At 53.2% G+C, this 18,044-nt stretch overlaps 1 protein-coding gene across 2 annotated transcripts in view; it reads left to right on the forward strand.

The window, feature by feature from the left end:
- PPA2 (inorganic pyrophosphatase 2) overlaps positions 1-16,604 on the forward strand; it is a 39,133-nt gene extending 22,529 nt beyond the window's left edge. The window contains exons 8-12 of one of the 2 annotated variants that reach the window (XM_056114166.1): positions 8,812-8,939; positions 9,377-9,462; positions 10,387-10,456; positions 14,416-14,458; positions 16,433-16,604. In XM_056114166.1, coding sequence (XP_055970141.1) covers positions 8,812-8,939; positions 9,377-9,462; positions 10,387-10,456; positions 14,416-14,458; positions 16,433-16,464 — 359 coding nt within the window. In that variant the 3' untranslated portion in view covers positions 16,465-16,604. The remainder of the gene's footprint in view (positions 1-8,811; positions 8,940-9,376; positions 9,463-10,386; positions 10,457-14,415; positions 14,459-16,432) is intronic. The other variant, XM_056114167.1, reaches the window with a different exon arrangement.
- The last annotated feature ends 1,440 nt before the right edge of the window (positions 16,605-18,044 follow it).

The following is an 18,044-nucleotide window of genomic DNA, read 5'->3' on the forward strand; positions in this document are numbered from 1 at the left end:
CGGGCTCTCCGAGAGGGGCAGAGGAATCAAATTCATGTCGACCATGTTGACTGCATGCAAGGCAAATGCCGTACCAGCTGTGCTATCACTCCAGCCCTATAACCAGCAATAGAAAACAAATTTTCTACTGTTGCCTTTCAGCAGATCTGACTGTTGGGGTAAAATCCCAAATAATAATGGTGGGTCTGGAATAAAAATAAATAAATGAGAAAGGTGCAGAGCACACGGGGAAATGAAAATTAATCGCATCAGGGTATTTGCAGCCATGGTGGATGTGGCTTAAATGCTCGGAGAGATGGGAGACTTGTGAGACACGTCTGTCGTTTCCAGGTCCTCTTCCTTCTCTGTGTTTCCATCTGCCCCACTCGAGTGCTCTCCTCTCTGATTTGTTCCCAGGCTCCGTGGTGAGCCTGGGAAGAGATGGGAGCCACCGAGAGGATGCAGGAAGTGTGGTGTTTTCAACTACGCGCCATGGATATCGGTGGCTCATGCAGAAGGCAGCCCGGCCTTGGCGCCTAACCCCGAGGCTTGGTGTACAACACCTTACCTGTCGTCCCACCTGGCTGTTCTCTCAGCTGTTTCAGGGGATGGTTTCTCTGTTCAGCGGTGCGGGCCAGCATCAGTAAGCAAAAATCCTTCCTGCGGCTCTCTCCGCTCCCGTGCTCTGTGGCCAAGGCGGGATGGTGAGGGATGAGAGTTAGGGGTGCTCTCCAGATGCGGGGGGCAGCTGGGGCTGGTTGTGAGCTCTTCCTGAGTGTGGAGGGCCAGGGTGGGGTCACTTCCGGCTTTGCCAAACCAAACCAAAGTTTATGTACAGCTGGATTATGATCCATGGTGCGTTTCGTTCATGCCACAATAACTCCTCATCAGAGGTATGCAGCACATGTGATTTTGGGGGGAACTGAAGTGTTTTGAGCATGTGGCTTATTTTATTGATGTCACTAGTTTAAAGGAGCATCTCGAGGCCTGCAAAGCCCGTGGAACACACATAAGCATCACTTTCACAACTCTGAGCTCAGCCAAAATGCGCCTTAGAACTGCATCTGATGGACTAAGATGGACATTTGGATGCATATGATGAAATATTAGCTAACAGATAAATGCTTGCTGTTCTGTCTATGCATTATTAATCTATGCACTATCAAAAATTAATAGTATTTCAACTGACATCAGTTTTTTAAAGGCAATTTTTCTTTTAAAAAAATATGTCTTGGGGCCAGAGCGATAGCACAGCAAGTAGGGCGTTTGCCTTGCACGCGGCTGACCCAGGTTCGAGCCCCGGCATCCCATATGGTCCCCCAAGCAACGCCAGGAGTAATTCCTGAGTGCAAAAGCCAGGAGTAACCCCTGAGCATTGCTGGGTGTGACCCTCCCAAAAAAAGGAAAAAAAAATATGTCTCTTTCCTCCATCTTTCTTCTAAAATCAACAGAATTTTACATGGCTTTTTTTTTTTCAAAATTATAAAAGCAACCATACTTGGAAATAACTCAGAAGTATTTAAAAAGGTCTATTTAGTTCTCAATGTTACAGATAGTTCTTGAAAACTTTGCTGATGCCCCCCCCTTCTTTCTTTTTTTACTTTTTTTCTTTTTTGTTATTTTGTTTGCAGTGCTAGGAATTGAACCAGGGCTTCACACATGAAAGCAAGTTGGTTCCAGGAATTGTGACTTTAAGCAAAATGACATAAAGTGAGAAACAATTGACCGCAAGCTATTTGGCATCAATAAAGAATCAGTTCCTACAGCAGAGTCTTGGTTCAGAAACACCCCCAGGCTTCCAAACGCCCCTGACCTTCAGCGCCCACTGGCCACTGACCCCCTCCCCCCCGATCCCAGGCGTGCAGGCCCGGGGCTGGACAGGCCGGGGCTTCCCCACAGCTCGGGGCCCTGTGAGACGCTGCCTGGACAGGCCCCTCTAGGACCCGCACGTGTCACATGCCCACTACACCCTCTGCAGCCCAGGGACCTGGGTCACAGCACACCTGTGGGACAGGGAGGAAGGAGCAGTCATAGGCACGTGAAGAGTTGACATCTGCACAGCACACGTGCACACAGGCACACACATGCACGCACACGCATGCAGACACAGGCACACAGACACGTGCACACACAGGCACACACAGGCGCGCACACACACACACATGCACACAGCAGTCCTGGGTAGACTTGGTTATTTCATCTCCTCAGCATGGAAAGGCGCCACCTGGTGAGGCCCAAGGCCCTGCGGTGCAGAAAGCCGGAGCCAGGTTCTCCAATTTCTCCCCCCTCCCAAGTTTCCAATTCAGTGCAGTGGTTCATGCTGGTCTGCCAGTCTGGTTTTTTTTTTTTTTTTAATTTTTATTAGTGAAACATCATGAGATACAGTTGTAGACTTACAAATTTTTGTGCTTGGGTTTCAGTTATACAATGATCGAGTACCCATCCCTCCACCAGTGCCCATTCTCCACCACCACGGGTCCCAGTATCCCTCCAGCCCCCCATACCCCCATCCCACCCTGCCTTTCTTACTTTGGGTGTTCTCCCCGGTGACTCAGATTGTCACACTGGAAAATTAAGACTCAGGTTGGAGAGATAGTACAACAGGGAGGGCGTTTGCCTGGCACGCGGCTGCCCCACGTCCAATCCTCGGCATCCCGTATGGTCTCCGAACACTGCCAGGAGTAATTCCTGAGTACAGAGCCAGGAGTAACCCCTGAGCATCGCCAGGTGTGACCCAAAAAGCAAAATAAATAAATGAAGAAGAGAAAAATTAAGATTGACTTGGTGTCTCAGAAGGCATCAAGTTTGAGCCTAGCTATCCAGGTGCCTCGGCATCACCAGGCACTGCCAGGCCCTGGCACCCAGGGAATGTCTTATTTTCCTCAAGTCTGTGACCACCATCCCACTGTTAGCTTAGTAACTCCTGCTCTTCAGGAAGCTGTGGCTTCACTTGTCGCCTTACAGAAGAGACTCAGGGCTTTGAGGGGCCTGCACGCACCCGGCTTCCCTTCACACCTCAGCCTTAGCCCATGTTCACTCAGCCATGTCGGACTCATGTTAATTGTGACCCTCGTTGGTCTGGTTGCCGTTGATAATAATGACTGTGCTCAGGGCTCACTCTCGGCTCATTGCTCGGGGCTCACTCCCGGCTCAGTGCTCAGGGCTCACTCCCAGCTCAGTGCTTGGGGCTCACTCCTGGCTCTGTGCTCGGGGCTCACTCCCGGCTCAGTGCTCGGAACTCACTCCCGGCTCTGTGCTTGGGGCTCTGTACTTAGGGACCACTCCTGGTGGGCCTCAGATGCTGGGGATTGCACCCATCAGCCCCATGCAAGGCCAATGCCCTACCCACTGTGCTATTGCTCTGGCCCTGTTTCATGCTAGTTTAGTTCAATAACTATAACCTCATATTTTCTCTCTTGAAAGGGAACATTGGAAACTGCTAAACATCCCCTAGATGTAGCTGTGTCTTCCTCCTGGGGTTCCTCCCAGTTTCTGAGCAATCACCACTGGACTCTGCACCCCACCCCACCCCCTCCGTCTGCCCCTCCCATGTCCATCATTCACCCACTGGCTCATGCCAGAGCCTTCGTGTCCTCTTTTTGTTTTCATATTTTGTTCTCGACTGCTGTACATTTTCTAAGAGTCTTACAGGAAATATGGCTCTGGGTACATACATTTGAAATGTCTCCCTTATCAGTTTTGCTTGGCATCTGTGTGCCCAGTGCAGGGGGGGAGAGGTGCCCGGTGCAGGGGGGAGAGGTGCCCGGTGCAGGGGGGAGAAGTGCCCAGTGCAAGGGGGAGAGGTGCCTGGTGTAGGGGGAAGGGATGCTTGGTGCAGGGGGGAGAGTTGCCCCTTGCAGGGGGGAGAGGTGCCCTGTGCAGAGCCCCAGCACACTGAGTCTGCCTGGACGTTCCTGTCGCAGGGGGGCGCGTCCTTTGCGGTGGCATTACAATCCTCCATCTGCACTTGCCACTTCTACCCCATCAGCATGGAGCGTGGACGAGGGCAGCTGACCTGAGTCTGTGTAATAGGAATTTATAGAGAATCCACACAAAAATTTTTTCCTCTACATTTTTATTGCGGTTTGAAGTTCCCATTTAAACATTCCGATCTTCATTACTTTAAGGAAAAGGATATTATTTTATTACTCGGTTAATTCTTTTTTAAAAATAAAGAGGTCTGTTGTAATTTATTGACACTCTCCTCTCCTATTTACGCTGTTTCTGATGTTAATCTGGAGGCTTTCATACTGTGATTCTGCAAGGAAATGCTGCATTGTTTTGCCTGTGCGGAAGTAGCGTCTTTGAGCCCCTGGACGTGTGTGTGGCCCTGTGCGACTGTAATATCCTGCCTTGATGCTTAGAGCTTGAAACTTTGATGTAATTGAACTAAAACTAGACATTGCACCAGAAACATGTTTTCAGTCAGAAAAAATTAAAATAAACCTCCCTGGTTGCTTGCATATTTCTATGATTTTAATATTTGTCAAAATCTTTAAGTTTTGCCTGCTGCAACTTGGGCGCTCCCTGAAAATCTGACAGAAAAAATAAAAGATCACATTTGGAAATAAACGCCCTGTGTCCCTCACAGAGAAGGATCGGCTTGCTCAGGCCAGCTCGTTAACACTTGGCGGCTCAGAGAACACTTAATGCGCCGTAATTAGGTCCTGGCCCCTAATGCTCTTAATGGCACCATAATGGCCTGAAGGAGTTAATCAGGTCCCAGGGCACCTGGATTGTCGCTGAGAGTGCCAGGCCATTAGGGATAATAGCAGGTGGGAATAACAGCGTGCAGAGCCTTTTAGGATGGACAGGAGCACGTGTCCTTTCTGCCGAGCTGCGTTAACCACGCTGGGTCATGCAGCACTTCCCGCCGGGGCCAGACAGATGCTGGGGCCCGTGTCCCAGGAAGGGACACCAGCCTGCAGGGGCTCTTGGCTGGTGTTTAAGGAAATGAAAATTGGCATCTGTTGTCTTGTAGCAGCTGTTGACTGTGGAGATATTTCAGAGTTTAAAAAAAAGAAAGGGACTGGAGCGATAGCATAGCGGGTAGGGCATTTGCCTTGCATGTGGCCGGCCCGGGTTCGATTTCCAACATCCCATATGGTCCCCCGAACACTGCCAGGAGTAATTCCTGAGTGCATGAGCCAGGAGTAAGCCCCTGTGCATCAGGTGTGACCCAAAAAGAAAAAGAAAAATTTTAAATAAAATAAAACGGTCGTCGGGGAGGGACAGCCTGGAATGAAAACATTAATGACGAGGGGGTCCCGGGTAAGGGGGCATCTGGCTTCATCAGGAGACGCCCTGACGTGGGGGAGGGGGGGCCAGGGCACAGCAGGAGCCAGTGCTAGGATGGGTGGAGGCCGATCCTCGAGCCCTCGGCTTTGTGACGTCACTTACTCCAGTTTCCAGTCGCCCCCTCTGCTGGGCGAGGGGTGGGGGGCTGCCCCCCGGGAGACTCCAGCACTCAGTGCTCTGGCCGCAGGAAGGCCATGGAATTCCAACGCTTTTCTCAAATAGCAGGAAAGTGACCTTGGGGCATCTCATGTATCTCCAGTTTCAGTTGTTTTGGGAAAGATTTTCAGCTTTTACTTTGTGATCCTTTCTTCAACACTGCGATGGCTAATTATTCTCAAAGCCGGAGCTGATGGGAGCAGTTTTCTAAGGGACCAGGAGTGACTTCTTGGGGATATTGGTGCACTTTCAAACACTTGAAGTCAGTTAGGCCTGGGGGGGGGGGGGGAGCGGGGGCTGGGGTGCCTGTAAGTGCCGTGCCCCTCAGATCTCTGTTCAGCCCTGGATTATGTGTGCTACATCCACATCGGGGAGAGGAATCGGACTCTTCTGCAAAAGACCTCCCCCCACCAATGGGCGGGCGTGCTTCATACCAAGCACACGAGTTCTTCCCAGGGGTTTCCTTGGGGAACATCCAGAAAACCGGCAGAGGTGCCCACTTTGGTGCCGCTTCCCTGACAGGGAGTTCCCTTCCCTCCTGTCCCGGAGGCCAGCGCTCAGGACAGGAGCTGATGGAGGAGGTTGTGGGGCAGGAGGAAGGAGGTGAGCGGGGGCGAGACACAGCCATCCGTCTGCCTGTGCCGCTGACCCGGCCCTTGAGAACAGGGTTGAATCAGGTGGCTCTGCTGGGTGGCATGCGGCGGGAGAATTCCATCTCTTGCCCGCCCTCCGTGCCGGGGAGGCCGGGCTGCCCTTGGGAGCGTCTTTGAGAGGGCAGCAGGGGGCAGCCTTGGGTCAGGAGCAAAGTTTCCCCTACTGGGTCTCTGCAGGCTGCCATCTCCTCAGGCCGCTCCCAGATGTTCCCGCATTTCTCCCCAGAATGAGAGCAGGCAGTGCACAGCACTCAGGGCTGCTGGCCACCGAAGCAGCTGAGGCTGGACGGGGCACCCCGATACCCACACTGTCCGCTGTGGCTTCCGGCAGGGGAGCTCATCCTGCGTCCACTTTGCGGTCAGAGCTGTGGGAGAAGTGTCCGGCTCTCCCCCGCAACCTGCCACCGGCATCTGGATTATCACTGGTCACCACCCGTCCGCGTTTCAGGGTCACCCTATTCCCCCGCAGTCTTCAGAGTCGCCAGCACTCCCTGGGTGGCACAGAGAGTGAGTGCCTCTCCCACGCCTGACGCTGAAGGTGGTCCTCTAACTGGGCATAAAGAAGTAGTTTGTTCGTTTATTTGTTGTTTTTTGCTTTTTGGGTCACACCCGGCGATGCTCAGGGATCACTCCTGGCTCTACACTCAGGAATTACCCCTGCAGTGCTCAGAGAGCCATATGGGATGCTCGGAATCGAACCTGGGTCCGCTGCATGCAAGGCAAAAGCCCTACCCGCTGTGTTATGGCTCCAGCCCCAAGAAGTGGGTTTTTTGGTTTGTTTTTTTGTTTTTTGGTTTTTTTTTTTTTGTTTTTTTTTTTTTTTTGCCAGTCTGACGGGTGATAAACAGCACCTTCTCCTGAACGCTGCATTTTCCCGCCTGGTGCTGGGATGGGACGTCTATTTCGTGTATTTATTGGCCATTTGTACCTTCTCTTCTGTGAAGTGTCTCCACCTGTTGTTTCTGCATTTTTCTTCCTAGTGAGGGAATATTGACATCTGTGATCGATGGCGATCTCTTGGAGTTTTAGATATTAATTCCTTAATTTTTAGGCCACAGGTAATTTTCCCCAATGGAGAAAATTGTGCTGTTGCCTGTAGGCATAGCGATAGCTTAAATTTTGGTATCAATCTTTTAAAAAAATTATCGCCATCTCATTTTAATTTGGGGACAGCTGGAGGTGCCCAGGGCCATGGCCCGGCTGCACCTCCCGCACCGACTTCTGCATTTTGATTCTTATCTGTTTAAGACTTTTCACCCCAGAACCAGAAGATGTTTTTTTCTTCTTTTCTTTATATTGTTTTATACCCGAAATTCTAAATCGGGTCATTAATCCAAGTGGATTTTCTTTTTATATATTATACGTGTGTGTGCATGTGCTTTGTGTGTGTGTGGGCTTGTGTGTGCGTGAGCTTGTGTGTGCTCTTTTCCCATCACCACATACTAGAAAAATCATTTCTCTCTCCTCTGTCTGAAACCGCGCCTTTGTCTGGTGTTCTGGGTGCAGAGTTGGTATACACCGACTTCTGGCTGGCTCACAGAGCTTGTCTTTTTGCCAGTTTTCTGTCACGTCTTATGGTGTTCTTTCCCTGCTATTTTTCCTTCTGAGGATGTACTGAACTCTGCGGGTTCTAAGTTCCTGTTCTACATTTGGAAAATAAGAAAATCTGTTTTTCTCCCCCCCCCCTCCCCCCGGCATTCTCTCTCGCCCTGGTTCTGAGTGTGGCCTGGGGTTCCCCCCCCCCCCCCCCCCCCCGCCGTTTCCTCTGCTCTTAGCTGGGAAGCCTTTTCCGTGGCCCCTGGCAGTTCTTGCAGCAGGGTCGTTCTGTGGCTTTGCTGCGCCCCCTCCCCGCTGCTCGGCTGCTCTTGGCTGGGAAAATCTTGGAGATACGCATCCTTTCCGGATTTAAGGCGCCACTTTACCAGCCTGGCCTGAGCCCTCGCCAGCCGCAGTGCCCGGGCAGCAGACAGGCCTGATCCACGGTCTGGGTCCTTCTGCGTGGAGAGCAGTGGCAGTTCCAGAACATTCTGGTGTTCCAGGTCCTCCGGCCTTGCTTGCAGGCACGGCAGTGCTCTTGCCTCTGGGCAGCGTCGAGGCGAGCAGGTTCCCGGCCCTTCCACCGTCCTGCAGGGCTAGGCACCCCTGGCCCCTGCCAGCGAGCATCTCCCCGGCTTTTGGGTACCGTCCCAAGTTGGGAGCGCAGCCCGGCCACCGCCATGTCCTGGCCGCCAGTGCTCCTGGCTCCTCTGGCCAACCCGGAGCCAGTGCCCACCCCCTCACGGTGCCCTGGCCCTGCGGTGCCCTCGTGTCACCCGCTCACCACACACCACCGCGCCCTGGATGTCCCCGAAAGCCCTTTCCAGCCTGTCCCTGGGCCAGCAGCCCGTGGAGCTTAGTTCCTGTGTCCCCTCAGCTGCTCGTACGGGCACAGGGCAAGGTGTGCAGACACGAGGCAGGGTGCATGGGCACGGGGCAGGGTGTGCGGGCACAGGACAAGGCACATGGGCATGGGGCAAGGGGCAGGGGCCAAGGCGCGCAGGCCCAGAGAAGCGTGTGCGGGACCGAGGGCAGGGGTGGACAGCACACAGGCAGGCTCTGACGTGCAGACACGCGCCCAGGCCACTGGGCACTGTCCGGGCCCAGCGGGTGCCGCGGTGCCGAGGTGCTGGTGGGCCGGACCAGAGCAAATGGTCGCACTAACAGAAGCCTTTCCTCCCGCCGGCAGACATCGAGGACGTGAAGAAGTACAAACCCGGGTACTTGGAAGCCACGCTCAGCTGGTTCCGGTATTACAAGGTGCCAGATGGAAAGCCAGAAAACAAGTTCGCGTTCAACGGCGAATTCAAAAACAAGGTGGGCGAGCTTTCCCTTTTCCATTTAGTCAGACCAATCCCTGGAGACCTCTACAGCACAGTCTATCCCTGGGCCCTCTCATGTGAATACCTGAGGATACACCGACTGCCCGTGACTGACTTTTAGCAGGGTTACTTTATGATTTTGATATTTCCCCCAGAGACCGGAGGGCTCGCTGGACCATCTCTGTGTCTGAGGATGCGCTCCCCAGGGGCCAGCTGTGTGTGTCCTCTGATGGAAAGTGTGGCTCACTCCTGGGGCCAGCCCAGTCAGGTTTTCCCCATCACCCCCTTGAGAGAGGACATGAGCCCATGGGGGGATTGTCCCGAGGATGAATGCACAGAGTGCCCAGCCCCTGGCCCACAGCTCGCCCTCTCTGAGTCCTGTGTCCCTCCCAGCAGCCAGGTGACTTGATTTTTCCTTTGGTTTGGGTGTAGGCTTTTGCTCTCAAGGTCATCGAGTCTACGCATGAATGTTGGAAAGCCTTGCTCATGAACAAGTGTGAGAGAGGGTCTATTGAGTGGTAAGAATTTGCCTTTTTGATGTAATGCTATTTTTTTACCTTAATTTTTTTTTCTTTTAGGGACCATGATTTATAATGTCATTTTAGTATTTGTTGGTATTAAACAGCCATGTGATACTACTCAGATCTTGTATTTTAAGGAGAACTGTTTTTTTATTTTCCCAAGTGAAAATGATTGACAGAACACTTAGCGGAAGGTGGGATTAGCGAGAGCCGGGCACTGTGGACTCTGGCGTGGGCACTGTCCTTTTCCTCAGGGGATTCTGACGGGGAAAACTCATGTAAACTGGCATTTAATTACAGTACACGTGATATATGCAAGAAGGGAGTAGAAAAAACAAATGCAAATGTGGTTACTTATGTCTGTGATAATTATCACCCCAGTTCTTGGTAAGAACATCAGGAGCCTCCCCATCCAATATGAGCCGCAGCCCCGGGGTCCCGGGAGCCAGGCTGCAGTGACGAATTCAACGCCCAGCTCTGTACTAGCTTAAGACATTCCAGTGCACTTTGCTAATTTGGGTGGGGGTGGGGGCTAAGTGTGGGTTTTACATTGTCTGACGCATAATAGAAAACAAAGCTCTGATTTGAGGCTGGGGGGGCGGGCGGAGGAGTCGAGGACCACCCAGCAGGGCTCAGGGGGCTCTGTGGTGCCTGGAGCAAGTCTGGGCTTCCTTGCATGGACCTCCCAGACAAAGCCCTTTGTTCCACACTGACTGGTCCCTCAGCCGTTTGTCTCTCCATTGGATCTGCAGTGCTGTGCATTCATGGCTGTGCCTGGGGCATAGAGGGCATCCCCGTGGCTGAAATGTGTCTCACCGCCCAGAACTGCAGCCAAACCAGAGTACACAAGGATGGTTTTCTTTTTGGTTATTGCTCCTTTTAATTTTTCCTATTGATGAATAACCTTCTCCGTCCCTCCAGCACCAATGTGCAGGTCTGTGGCAGCCCGTTCCTTTGCACTCAGGAGAAAGCAAGAGCAGTCGTGGAATCGGTAAGGGACAAATGTCCACAGCACCCAGCGGTCTTCAGCACGCCTAGCTGGAGAAAGGCGGCTCTGGGGAAGCATGCAGTTTTTAAAAAGGCGTTGGTTTTGACCACAGGACTGAAGTCCAGAACCTTCCAGGCGTCTTGTGGCCGTTTGAAGCTCTGGGCACATCAGTTGTCCAACGGGGTCTGCGTGCTCTGTTGGCGTGTCCCGGGTTAAATGCGGGGGCACGTGTTGGCCCTCTGCTCCGTGTCCGAGCACAGAGCTGCAGCCTGCCGTCTGCTGATGCGCATCTCAGGGAGGGAACGAGCGAGACCTTGTTGGGGTTGGGTGGGCAGAGTCACCCCCAGCAGTGCTCAGGGCTTGCCCCTGACTCTGCACCCCGGCGGGACCTGGGGGACCACTCCCAGTAGCAGGGATCGAGCCCAGGTGGGCCACATGGTACCCGAGTCCTGTCTCTCAGCCCCAACGACGAAGACGTTTGCCCTTTCCTCAGGGGGTTTAGCATCTTGCCAGTTTCCACCATCTTCGTGGAAACCCTGCAGGCGGCTGCATTGATGAGGGACTCCGCACGCGGGAGGGGCCCACAAGGGGCTCTGGGGTTGAGGCCAGCTAGTCCAGCTCCGCTGACTGACCAGCTGGGCTCAGGCACTGTGGAAGGCACGGAACCCCGTTTATGAGTGGTGCCTGGCTTCCCTTCTGAGAGGGAGCCCGACCCTTTCTGGGGCAAGGGCAGTCTCACCTCTGCTTGTTCTCTGCTTCCATTTCTTTGGGGCTGCACTCCTCACGGTGCTCAGGCATTACTCCTGTGCTCAGGGGCCGTCTGGGTGCTGGGGATGAAACCCGGGTCAGCCGCATGCAGAGACCCAGGCCCCCGCTGCCCTCTTTTCTTAGTGCAGGCAGGTGATGCCGCAGTGCTCGGGAGGGAACACAGTAGCCCTGGTCGCTGCGCCCCAGCCAAGGAGGGGGCCACACTGCCAGGCGCCGTCCCCAAGGTCACGATGAGGGCAGGGGGCTGCTGTTCCTGACTCATCCCCCAGAGTCCCAAGGCCAAGGGGCAGAGGGAATGAGAGGGAGCAGGGGCGGCCTTCAGAAGGGGCAGGAGGAGCAGGATTCACTGGAAGAAAAGCCTGTCAGGATGATTGATGCGTGCGGTTCTTGTTCCGAATGAGCTGGAGCCATGGAGGCTCTGAGGAAGGAAAGCCAGGGGCTGGTGGGGACTCTCAGTGCTGAGGTAAGGGGCAGGAGAGCCGCCCAGTCTTGCTGACTGAGCTCCATTTGCATCAGAAATAGCGGGAAACAAAGATCATTTTACGTGGCTGACTGGTGGTCTCACTCAGCTCACACCATCCCTCCCTTCACTTCATTTTGGGTTTTATAAAGAGTAGATACTTTCCTTAAAATTAAACTCCAGATGAATGTTTCTATCTAAGATCCTGATTTTGAATCGTTCCCAATATTAGTAGGAAAATTGTCCCTTGGGGGGAAAATATCCCTTGGAAGACCTGGATGCACCTCCACCAGCGTTCCCCAGAATGGGTGATGGCCCCTGCAGGGGTGCTGTGGGTTCCGTTGTTGTGGGTTCCGGGAGGGGAGAGTCAGAGAGCCGGGTGAGGGGGAGGCCACTCTCTGCTGGCCCCTTACGGAAGGTAGACTTCCGGGGCCCCTGGGGGTCACCTTGTCTTTCTGAGGAGGGCACAGGGTAGGATAAGCTGAGGGCCTTTGATCTGAGCAGTCGGGCTTGAGACCGATTAGCCTTGGGAAACATCTGTCAGCTGTCAAGTGACTGGCTGGTGGCACCTAAGTGCTAAGGGCGGTCGGTGGCGCTTCTCATGGGAGGGCTGTGACACGCCTCCCCAGCCTGAGGAACTGAGGAAACCCATGGGGGCGGCATCTCACCACAGAAGGCCGCAGAGGCGGAGGCGGCTGGGGACGGGGCACCCGGGGTGAGTGACGCATCTTTGAGAAGCCCCCGCAGGCTGGTCATAGTGAAAGTCTGTCATCACGGTGGGCTGGTGGCCTTTCCCGGCCTCAGGACCTCAGGGAGGTGCTGGAACCAGAGCCGCAGGGTCTCTCTCCTGGGCGGGTCACAGGTGGCCTGCCGCTGGTCTAGCTGCTGAGAATAACCCAGCACGTGGACCCCCTTCATCCACCGTAGCGCGTTCAGGCCACCTCAGCCCTGGGCTTGTCTGAAGGCAATGAGGCTCTGTTAGCACAACCGTGGCACCCGCTTCTGAGATATCTCCACCATCCATGGGCAGTGAGGGACCCTCGACACACGCACTGGGGGGTGGGGGTGGGGGTGGTAGCCCTGGGGGATGGCCCGGGTGTGCCCGTCAGCAAATATCAACAGCAACTAGTACGTCTGCTGTGGCTTCAGAGGACACACTTAGGATCCTTTCCCACATGGAAAGTTATCTCTAAAAAGTTTTTGAAAGTCAAGATTGAAACAAGATTCATAAACTTAATCTAACAGATATACAAAACTGACTAGGAAGCATAGAGCTTTTTCATGGACACTTCCAAATATAAAGTCTATATAAAGACACAGAGTCACCCCAGAAAGACAAGAGTCAATGTTATGTAGACCCCACTATCTACAGTATAAGAAGATTATTAAGCAGTCTGATAATGATTAAAAAGAAATTCCAGATGCCTGTGTTTGGTTTGGGGGGTCGCGCCCCTCGGGGCTCAGGACTTACTGCTGGCCCTGCACACAGGGATCACTACTGGTGGGAGTCGGGGGACCATAGGAGGAGCCGGGGATTGAACCCGGGTCAGGTTCGTGCAGGGTAAACGCCCTACCCACTCTGCTTTCTCTCGTCCCAGAGCTGAGGTGGCCTGAATGTGCTACGGTCCCAAACGTGTTTGGAAATACTTCTACACACTTGGGAGCACTCTGGGTAAATCATGCCTCCAAAAATGAGTTAAAATAAATTATGGGATTTTTTTATGAATTGTAAATCATAAGAAAATAACTGTGTCAAAACTTGCTCGGTCCCGGGGAAATGTAGTTTTGAGGAGAAAGCAGATGTCTAAGGCGGATGTGAAGGAAGGGAACCGCCACACTCAGATCCAACTCACCTATTCATTTGTTCATTTTTTTTCTTTTTACAAGACCATAAAGAGTAGAGCAAATGTTTAATGAAGTAGAAAACAGTGACAAGAAGGAACTAAGACCTGTGCCCCCAGCCTCACCTCTGAATAATAAGAGAGCGACAAACCTGCAGGGGGTGGGACTGGAGCAGCAGCACAGTGAGTAGGGCATTTGCCTTGCACAGGACCACCCTGGTTTCGATTCCCAGCATCCCATAGGGTCCCCCGAGCACCACGAGGTGTAATTCAGGAGTGTAGGGCCAGGAATAAACCCCTGAGCATCGCCAGGTGTGACCCCCCCCCCCAAAAAAAAACCCTGCAAGTTTGGCCCTATCTTGCCCCACATCGATGGCTTCCCTTCACCCCAGAGCATCCCGCGTGCCCTCCCTGGGGGCTTGTGTGGGTGACGGTGAGCAGCACCTTTGCAAGGTGGGAGGCGACGCTTTGATCTGGCACCCGACCATGCCCCTCCTGGGTGCTCTCTCTCCACCTGGGAGGCATCACGGCCCCTAGACTGGTCCCTTTCACCCGGTGGGCCCCAAGGAAAGTGCTCCCAGGATGTGCCGAGTGGGAGGCCTGCCGGGTCACGTGCGTCTCTCCTGGGACAGATACCAGCTGGGAACTCGTCGGGGCCTTGTCAACTCCGTCCTCTGCGGCTAGTGCCGAGAATGTGCTGGTGTCGCTCCTCAGGGGCTGGCCGAGGAGCAGGGGAACCCTCTCTGCTCCTGGGGGTTCGGCCTCTGTCTCCCATGACCCCGTGTGCAAACCCAGACGGGGCCTGGCTTTGTTTCAGGTTAGAAAGTGTCTGAATTCCTCCAGACACAATCAAGCCCCTCCGGAATTGCAGTAGCTCTGTCCTTACCTTCCAGGTACATCCAGGAACTTCAGAGAGCAGCGGAAGTGAGCCAGAAGGTATGTATGGGGCCCTTGCTGCTCGGAGCAGAGATCTGTTGATGCTGCTACAAGCCACAACCCTGATACTCCCCCCAAACCCAAGTAATTCTAAAGTCACATAAACCACATACTTTCTTTTTTTTGTTTTGTTTTGTTTTTTCGCTTTTTGGGTCACACCCGGGGATGCACAAGGGTTACTCCTGGTTCATGCATTCAGGTATTACTCCTGGCAGTGCTCAGAGGACCATATGGGATGCTGGGAATCGAACCCGGGTTGACCACGTTCAAGGCAAATGCCCTACCCGCTGTGCTATCACTCCAGCCCCAACTACATACTTTCTTAACTAGTCACCAGAGTTTTCACATGAAATATCTTATCCCCTTATTTCAATAAGTGAAGAATATGTTGATAACATTTAGACTAGAAAATAATTTAATTATGTAGCAACTTAATTAAGAACCTACTTTTCTGGGTGAAATACTGAGAAGTTCCATGTGAATTTGGAGATTTTTTTTTTTTTTTGAGTGGGGACACTCACCTGTGGTGCTCAGGGCTTACTCCTGGCTCTGCCCCAGGGATCATTCCTGATGAGGCTTGAGGACCGTATAGATGCTGGGGATTGAACCTGCGTTGGCTGCGTGCACAGCAAGTGCCCAACCCACAGTACTATCTCTTGGGGCCTGGAGATTTTCCTCTCTTCTTAATTTTTTTTAATTGAATCATCGTGATACATACTTACAAAATTGTTCATAATGGGGTTTCAGTCGTATAATATTCCAACACCTGTTTCCTTCGGCAGTGCACATTTCCCACCACATATGCACTGATGTCCCCACTTTCCCTCCCTCCCTGCCCCCCAGTCTACATCTATGGCAGGGCATCTCTCTCTCTCTCTCTCTCTCTCTCTCTCTCTCTCTCCTCTCGCTGTCGTTCTCACTCTCTTCCTCTCCCTTTCCCTCTTTCTTTCCCTTTCTCTCCTTTCCTCCCTCTCCCTCTCCTCCTCTCCCTCCCTCTCTTATCTCCTTTCTCTTCCTCTCCCTCTCTCTCCCAGTCTCTCTCCTCCCTTTCTCCTCCCTCCCACTCTCTCTCTCTCTCTCTCTCTCTCTCTCTCTCTCTCTCTCTCTCTCCCCCTCTCTCTCCATCTCTCCCCCTCGCCCCCTTTCAGGTGCTGTGGTTTGCAGGACTGTTACTGAAAGCTCATCATACTTATCACTTTCCCTCCTTCGCGCCTTTCAGCACCCAGTTCTGGTCCAGTCATCATTCCCAACTCTCATTGTCGTCTGAACTTCTCCTTATTAATGAACTCCTCATTTTATTTTTTTTTTATTTATTGCTTTTTGGGTCACACCCGGTGATGTACAGGAATTGCTCCTGGCAGTGCTTGGGCGACCATATGGGATGCTGGGAATCAAACCCAGGTTGGCCATGTGCAAGGCAAACGCCCTATCCACTGTGCAATCTCTCCAGCCTTTAACTCCTCATTTTAACAAAAGACCTTAAATCAGACTTTACCTCAGGTAGAGTAGGCTTTAAAATTTCTTTGTTTAAAGTTGCCATTTTTGAGAAACCAGTGGAAAGTGTTCTGAGGTTGAAGGATTTCCACAGCATACGCATGCATCATTTGTTTAAGCGAATGTCTGTCTTTGCTTAATATAAAACACTGAGAAAATCCAGACCAGGGGAAGCGTTGGGAAAACAGTTTCCTGGGGTCCAGGCGGTTTCCTGGCGTCCAGGCTCGGGGCTGGGAGGAGCCTGAGCACAGATGCTGCAGCCTTGCCAGGCTCACCTCTGAGGGTCCCCATGGAATAACGCCAAGAAAGGGCCACGGGAGAAGCAGGAAGTGAAGTAGGAAGCTCTGAAGGCTCTGGCTGAGGACCCGGGGCCGAGCTGCAGGGACCTGAGGCTGGAGTTTTGTCGGGGATGGCTCTGAGCCTGGTCCTCCCCGGGTCCCAGTGACGTCTTGTCCTCCTCCCTCCCGCCCTCCAACACAGAGCAAGTGTGGCACTTCCTCAGCACAAACTGAAGCTTCGGAAGCCCCTGCCCTCCAGACTCTGAGACTGCGTCCCTGCGCCTGGAGCCGGGCTCGGCCTGGAGGATTGGCTGACTTCAGTGGAAACTTCATCCCCCCCCCCCCCCCAGATATTTTGAGATTCGTAAAATGTAAATAAACATTGCGATTCTTAATAATTCGTCTGGTTCTGGGTATTGGTGAGCTCAGGGGAAATTTCGCTCTCGGCTACGACATATGTGGCGGGAGGCACCTGAGAAGCAGTGTCTGGCCAGTTCTAGCTCTTGTCTCTGTAGCGACCCCATTCTTTTTCTTAGCTTTTATTTCTGTTGGTTAATGCCAACACCGCATGCTGAGGAAGTTGAGTCTTGTGATGTTCCTGTCCTCATTTCCATCAAGACCTTTCGTGATTGACCGTTGAGTATCCTTTCAAGCCCGTCACTGGCCCAGACTTCCTGTCCCCCGCCTCTGGCTTCCACGAGAGTCCGGGGAAGGTTCCCACTCCAACCGCGGCTGCTCCGTTATTCCTTGGAATCCCTGGGCTCTCCATGGCTCTCTGCCAGCCCCGTAGTCTCAGTTCACAACTCTGTTGAATCGCCCCAAATCTGCCATCCCTCCCCTCCGTCTCTTTCCGGTCACTCTGGACCGTGCCTGGGGCCAGGGGAGAGTCCTCAACCCCCTCACCACCCTGTCCATGTCTCTGGCTCCTACCTCACGTTCACCTTCCTGCCTCCTGAGCGCCCCTACATGCATGTACACGTGTGTGCGCACGTGTGTGTGTGTGGTGCGCAGGGTTGAGCACGGCCCCTCATAGAGTCTGGCGGCGTCTCTCCCACCGAGCTGCACGCCCGGCTGGGTGGCTGCGTTGCTGAGCCTGATTTCTGGGGATCCCGTTGTCTTCTGGCCCTGCCCAGGGGGCTGACGCTGCTCACTTCAGCCTGATGTTCTGGAAAGTTCTGCAGTCTGCTCAGGCCCACACAACAATACAGTGTCCAAGACAGAACTCCGGGCTGCAAGCCTCAGAATCCAGGGGTATCTTCTGGGGCCCTCGCCATGTGTGCAGAGCTCTCAGCACCCTCGCACGAAGTGGGGGTGGGATGGGCAGCGAGGCGCTCAAGTGGAGGATGAGCCTGTGAGAGGCTCTGAGGGACATCAGAGAGGGAGGGTGTGTCGGGCTGTGGTCAGCTAGGATTGTCTCACCATGTGCAGAGAGGCTTCCAGCAGCCTCATGAGAAATGAGCCGATTGCTGAAGGCTCCTGTGCCAGGCCCAGGTAGCTCACAGAGTTTGCTGGGCGGTGTCTGGGACACGTGAAGAGGGGCTTCTCCCTGGGAAGGGACAGACACAGACCCTCAGGAGGCCTCTCCTACCTGCTCACACGCATCCTAATACACCCCAAACTGTTTCGAGCTTTCTGAAGCAAGAACTAGTTTTACTTTTTTTTTTTCTTTTTCCAAGTGAATAAATAATATCCAGAAAGTGAGATTCTCTGGGAAGGATCTCATCAAACGTTAGAATTCCCAGCAGGGAGTTCTTCCGCTTTCTCCAAGGCCCAGGGCAAAGGCCTTGTGGGTAACAGCCTCAGCTGACGGCCAC

This window comes from Sorex fumeus, unplaced genomic scaffold (genome assembly GCF_029834395.1).
Source record: "Sorex fumeus unplaced genomic scaffold, SorFum_2.1 ptg000024l, whole genome shotgun sequence".
Lineage (NCBI taxonomy): Eukaryota > Metazoa > Chordata > Mammalia > Eulipotyphla > Soricidae > Sorex > Sorex fumeus.